At 35.9% G+C, this 6,818-nt stretch overlaps 1 protein-coding gene across 1 annotated transcript; it reads left to right on the top strand.

The window, feature by feature from the left end:
* The first annotated feature begins 1,121 nt into the window (after positions 1 to 1,121).
* On the top strand, positions 1,122 to 1,600 carry LOC125392578 (keratin-associated protein 20-1-like). Its single transcript, XM_048422403.3, has one exon. It carries the CDS (start codon positions 1,122 to 1,124, stop codon positions 1,290 to 1,292), a length of 171 nt encoding a protein of 56 aa, XP_048278360.3. The 3' UTR covers positions 1,293 to 1,600.
* The last annotated feature ends 5,218 nt before the right edge of the window (positions 1,601 to 6,818 follow it).

The following is a 6,818-nucleotide window of genomic DNA, read 5'->3' as shown; positions in this document are numbered from 1 at the left end:
CTCTAGAGTCAAGTCTCTTGCCAACACTAAAATGACTGAGAAGCCAAGGAATATGGCACTGGGTTTTGATTCTACTGCATGGACTGGCCATCTGGGAGCCTAGTCGCTTTGGATGCTCACCTTCTTAGACCTGGAGGGAGGGGGGAGGACCTTGGACTTCCCACAGGGCAGGAAACCCTGACTGCTCTTAGGACTGGAAAGGGAGGAGGAGAGGGATTGGGGAGAGTGGGAGGGTATTGGGAAAAGGGGAGGAGGTAGAAATTTTTAATAAATAAATAAATACATACATACATAAATAAACAAAAGTTTTCTGTATCAGATAAGCATGCACAGGGACTGTATGAATTGGCAGGAGGTCTCTTTCAAGTACTGTATACTTATTAGCTGAGTATTTTATGAGAATCCTGAGTCTGATAACAAGTGAGACTCTGACTCCTGTGTCTGCTCTTGGGATTCTTTTGCTCATGTTGAGTTTCAGAGCCCAATATCAAAATGGCCATTTTTGTTTCATTTTATCTTGTGATGTTTTATTATTATCTCTTAGAGGCCCATTCTTCTCTAATAAGAGAAATAAATAGAGTGGATTCCCATGATATGGGAAGTGGGTAGGAATGGGAAGTGCTGAGAGAGAGGAAATGATAAGTGGTATATATTGGATGAGAAAAGAATCTATTTTCAATAAAAGAAAAAAATTTAAAAAAAACAAATAAGCTTATGATGTAACAACAGCAACAGCAAAAACATGAAAGGAAACATGAAGACCTTTCTGTGGAATAGTTGATACTAATAAACAACAGTAAAATGGAGAAAACTATTTAATGACATATCATCTGACAAAATCTTGTGATACATTCTCTGCTCTAGATGAAGAACAATCTAGGTTCTTGAAAAATAAATGGATTCCACATTTTGACCATTGGATGCTGATGTAGGAGCACAATTATCTCACATATGAAGCCTTGAGTACCCAATAAATCATGGAACTCGTGATGTCTCTGAAGCACAGTGGAGAGATGCCTGTGGCTTCCCCAACAACAGCCCAGGGGTATAAAAGGCCCTGGGCAGATGGTGTCACCCAGACTCAACCTACCTGTGGTTCATCACAATCTGCTCCTAACAACATGTGTTACTACGGCAGCTACAATGGAGGCCTGGGCTATGGCTATGGTGGCCTAGGCTATGGCTATGGCTGTGGTGGCTATGGTGGTGGATATGGTGGCTATGGTGGCTATGGATATGGTTGCTGCCGCCCACTGTGCTATAGAAGGTACTGGTCCTATGGCTTCTACTGAGAAGATTCTATAACTGCTCAGCCTACAAATTATAGCCAGCTCTCTAAGTTGAAATATCTCCAAGTGTCTTAAAACCAGAAAGATTTTAATGGCTTCAAAAGCACTATTATATTTTCAATTATCTCGGAAAATAAATGAAATTCAACTTGTCTGTATTGTTTCATTTTTATTAATAAGATAGTATGACAGTCTGCAAAAACTTTCTTCTGAAAATGTAATTAATCATATGTAAACTATATCAAACTTGATTCCCAACTTATATGTAAAATAGATTTATATTGTTAAATAAACCATATTTGTTTCAAGTATTGCCTTGTTCTTGTCTTAATAATTATCTACAACAGTCTTCCAAATATATTTTATATTTGTTTACCTCTGGGAATGAGAAAGAAAAGAGAAAAATGAACTGTCTTTTTGTGATCATTAGGATTCTAAAAATTATTGGATCAAAAATATCAATTCTTTTTAACAAGCCCTATCAGTTTGTATCTACATGTCTTTCGATATCCACCACTGTTCCTCAATGCCATGGTTTTGTTTTAAAAAAACAAGAACCTCCTTCACATTTGAGCAATCATGTTAGTGAGACTTTATGGGTGTTTTTATGGAGCAAGAATGACACTGACAGACATGTCAAAGTAGGCAAGGAAAAGCCCACGAGTTCTCACTCTTATCCAAGTACTACAGGCCGATGAGGAAAGCTGGACGAGGGACAGGTAGTTCTCCTGAGGAAAGTGCAAAATGGTCTGAAAACATACATACAAGCAATATTAAAATGGTTGAGCAGATTATATCTAGAGTTATACATGTGTGTATTGTGTAATATATACACAAATATATGTATATATGTATATATATATATGTGCATGCAATAACAATTAATGAAAAAGAGGCCATAAAATTGCAGGAGAGTAAAAAGGGGTGTGTGAGAGACTTTGAAGGGAGGAGAGGGAGGGAATAAATGTAGCCATTATGTAAAATATTTTTTAATTAAAAATCAATGTTTTCTACAATGGCTGTACTTCACAACATTGAGCTTCCTTGTCATTACATGTGCTTGTCTGCATTGTGCTTTTCACAGCACCTATATTTGGAATGCATAAACTAGAGCCTTATATAATGAAATGCTTCACACCTTTTAAACTATCTCAACCAGAGAATGGCCATTTGCTTCATCGTATTGACAAGATCAGCACTACTGAAAGCAGTATGTCTTATCAATGAAGCTAAAAGTATGACTTGTGAATATGCCATTTTATGTCAAATACTTAGAAAACCATATGTATTGTCCAGAAAAAAAAGTTTCTTAAAACCATGAGATAGTTTATCAGTTTCAAATCGACATTAGACTGTTTCATTTTTTTTCACAGAAGGCTATCATTTTCAAATATGCAGTCTGTGTGTACAAGTTTTCTCTAAAATCCAATCAACTTTTCACCTTTGAAAAAGTTATGTTTCATAGGGAAAGTGCGCTGTCAACAACAGAGCTGTGTGCGTCACCCAGAGGACTGTTGATAAGAATGCCGTGAGTGGATATTGATATGCACATCATCAGTTTTTCCCAATTAACCTCTCATTCTTCCTACCTACTTGATAAGCCCCCAAAAGATGTCAATCTGTGGAAAATTATAAACTCATCGAGAACGATTTTTAAAAATATCAGTCTGAATATTGGGTTAAACCTGATAATATTGGTCAAATTCAACTGACCCAATAGACATAAACTATCACTGTAAGTGCCTCACATGTAGGAGTTTCTCATGCTTGCATGCCAGGCCAGTTCCTGACTCAACAATCTGCTCAGCCATCTTCCATTCACTCTTGCTGGTCCTGAGAAGGTCCAGCATGGAGAGCTGCGGTCTGTTGGTGTTAACTCCCCATCTTCAACTGTGGCTCTAGAGCCGTGCTTCTTCAACACACACTGTATGCTGCCATTCCAGAAACTAGAGTTACAGTCATGGAGCCTGGACCACGCCTGAGGTGTCAGTGACTGTGCTGCGGTCTTTTCTTTCTGCTGCCAAACTCTGCAGTCCTATGAATTCTGGTGAGAAGTTGACAGACGGGTGCCAATGATTTCAGCACTCCTCTGAATTTTCATTAGTCATTATGGAACACCACCTGGTCCGCCCCCCAAGATCAGATGGGGAAAGAAAGCATTACGAAGTAACACGAATGCAAATGTGTGCACGCAAGTAAACCTACACCCACTGATAAAATATTCAGAATCCTAAAACCCTACCACCTTATGCTGATGCCATAACCAATAACTGCATTAATTACTCTGTAATACAACACTTTCACAATGTGAGCCTCATTTTTCCTGCCCATCTTTGCTGTCTTTGACTTTTGTTTAATGGTGAACTGGTTTAGACAGGATCCCACAGAGCCCAGGGTGAACTTCTATTGCCACATCCAGCTGTTGTCTCTGTTCTCAGCTTCTTCTTGGACTCTGAACCTTCAAACAGAAACATATTTCTTCGTTTCTGAATACCCTATTTTATTATGGTCCGTTTCAAATATTTTCTATTGAGGTTAAATATGCAATCATGGGGAACTTTTCATTTGGTACTATTCCAGAGAATTCATACTATTTTTTACTAAAAAAGAATAATTCATTTCTATTTGAACTTCAATATATTGCACATAAAATAAAAATATAAAGAGTGTGTGTGGAGTCCTTTATTGTGAGAAACATCTTTTCCCAAATGATATTTTAGCTGCATTAAGTTTATATTCATTTAAAAAATACCATCAATAAAGATCCAAGTTTACCAGACATTATGAAAAGTTAGGTGTTATAACCTCATTAATGCAGTAAAATAATTGTATTTCTGTTTTCTTTAAATTCCTAGATACTTTCCCAATATCCCCTTTGATCTCCAGTCTTTTGTGATATGGATTAGTAAACCGGTTATATTAATAATCAGTGAAACAGAAGCAGAATATACAGATAAGGATAAAATAAACAGAAATCAGATAGCAAACTGACATACTTAAATTCTCAGATATAAATAATTACTTAAAACATAAATGCTATAAATTCACCAATTAAGGTATAGCAATAAGCAGATTGGAAAAATATATCATCCAACTACATGCAAATTTTATATCACTCACTAAAGAAAAACAATTCCTTAGGCTTAATATAAGTAATACAAATACTATGGCATGTAGATATTGATAAAAATTGTATTAAAAAGAACTTTGGTTAAAGGGTCTATTTAGGAACATAGCTTATTGTTCTCCCATGTGAATTTCCCAGGAGGCACTTGTCTCATATTCAGACATTTGTGGTAGCTGCCTTTCAGTTATCATGACCAGGGCTGCTGCAACATTTCTGTCCACATTCTTATGAGTGTGTTTTTCTCCTTCTGTATTTGGAAATGCAGTCTCAGGTTCATAGAACTAAGCTTAGAAAATTATGTTACATCCTATTGCAAAAGCTTCATTTGTTCCTCACTGTAGTTAGCAGTTCAGTTTAAAGGGGGTTGACTCTTCCATGTCATTGTCATCTTCGCATGACTTGACTCAACATTTCTCTGACAAGGAACAAGGATAAAAAGCATTTCTTATATTTATTATTCATTAAGAGTGGAATTTTAGAAAGTGTGTGCTTTTGTCTTCAAGCAACTTTTAACTAGTTGTCTCTGATTTATTTAATAGATCTATTTAGATACTCTTGAATTAAATATGTATAGATTATATTCACCTCATTTTCTTCTTGAAGTTCTGTCAATGTACTCTTTTCAGTTCATGTTGAATTAATTTTACGTGGGTTAATGTAAAGAGAACTTTTTATAAATTATTGATGAATCTAGTCTTATTTAGTCACAAGATAATCCTATTAATTTTTTTTAATCCAATATAAACAATTTAGAAGCCTACGTGTCTCTATAAACATTGCTTTGTGGGGACTGAAGAAATGACTCAGTAAGAGGACCTGAGTTTGGAGGCCACCACCCACATACAAAGCTGTGTGTGGTCTCCAGCCCCAGCAGGGCTAGAAACAAGGGATCACTGGCACCTGCCATTCTAGTTCCAGGTTCAAAGAGAGATCCTGCATCACAGAAAAAGGTGGAGAGAGACAGGGGCAGACTTGGCACTCAGCATCCTCCTCTGAGTGTTTTAAGATCACCTCATGCACACTTATACATGCATGTGCTCCCTCTCTCTCTCTCTGTCACATGCATTCACATTTACACTCACTATCTCACAACATAAATACACTCACACACACTCACACTCTCACACACACTCTCACAACAGAAACACACTCTCACACACACTCTCATACTCTCTCTCTCTCTCTCTCTCTCACACACACACACACACACTCACAATACATACATGCACACACTCACACTTCTTTGCACCCTACATACAATATCAACAACATTATTAAGTTTTAAAAGTTTGATAGCTTGCATTGTGACTGTGTTTTATCTGTCTCGAGGTTAACTCTTTCAATTTGAAGATGTGGAGACTTCCTTGTTTTATTGTTTGTATAGCTTTCTAAAATTGATTCTTTGTGAGTGAAATTCAAACTGCACCTTTAAGAGCATTATAGTGTTTAAAGTTTGCTTAGTGCAGCTTTTCCTCAGCTTTAGAACTAACTACTTCTTGCTCACTTGAAAACTATACCTTCTGATTTTGGATTCAACTTTCTGTTGAATTTGATTTCTGTTAAATAAAGATTTATTTTCAACTTTCTGTCAACTTTCACAAGTGCTGCATTTTTAAACTCTTTATATCCTTGTTTACCTATATTTGGATTACCTATTAATATAGCTATTAATATTCATATGTATTTAATTTTATTAATATGGCAAGAGCATTGACTTAATTCGATAACTACATTATTTACATAATGTTGAAAGTTATTAGATTATTTTTAATAGTTTTATCTATGCATGGTTACATTGCATTTTTTACTTGTAGAGTTTTATTGCCTTAAAGTCTATCCTACCTGTTATTAATGTGATGCTTACTATCTTCATATTAATGTTAGCAGATTATATTTGATTAATAATTAACTTTCATATACCTTTGACATACTAGGAAAGTGTCTCTTTTAGCAGCATGTACTTAACACTATGTTTATCCAAGCTTTGATTTTCTGAATTTTCATTGTTATATTTAGCTTATTTACACTATTTACCAATATACAGATATGTAATATATGTGTAAGGGTTTATCATAACATCACTGTTTTGTCTTTTTTCAAGGATTTTCCTATTCCATTTTTTTGTTTAATCAGATATTTAAAATCCTGCTTTTCTCTCTCCAACCTACAATACACAGCCTCAGAGACTGGACAACAAGGAAGACACAAAGACGAATGCATGGATTTCCCTGCGAAAGGGAAATAGAAGGGATCTGCAGGGTAAACTGGGGAAGAGGGTTGGGAGGATGGAGAGATGGAAACTAGAGGGAGGGCCTGGTGTCTGAGGCAGGATGGAGAGGGAGAGTAACAAAAGAGACTTCTTTTTTTTTTATTTTTTTTTTAGTAAATCTTATTAAATTATA

The sequence above is a fragment of the Myodes glareolus genome, chromosome 2, assembly GCF_982192425.1.
Source record: "Myodes glareolus chromosome 2, mMyoGla1.1, whole genome shotgun sequence".
Classification (NCBI taxonomy): domain Eukaryota; kingdom Metazoa; phylum Chordata; class Mammalia; order Rodentia; family Cricetidae; genus Myodes; species Myodes glareolus.
Note: the sequence above shows the minus strand (reverse complement) of the source record. Positions and strands in the feature narration are given on the sequence as shown.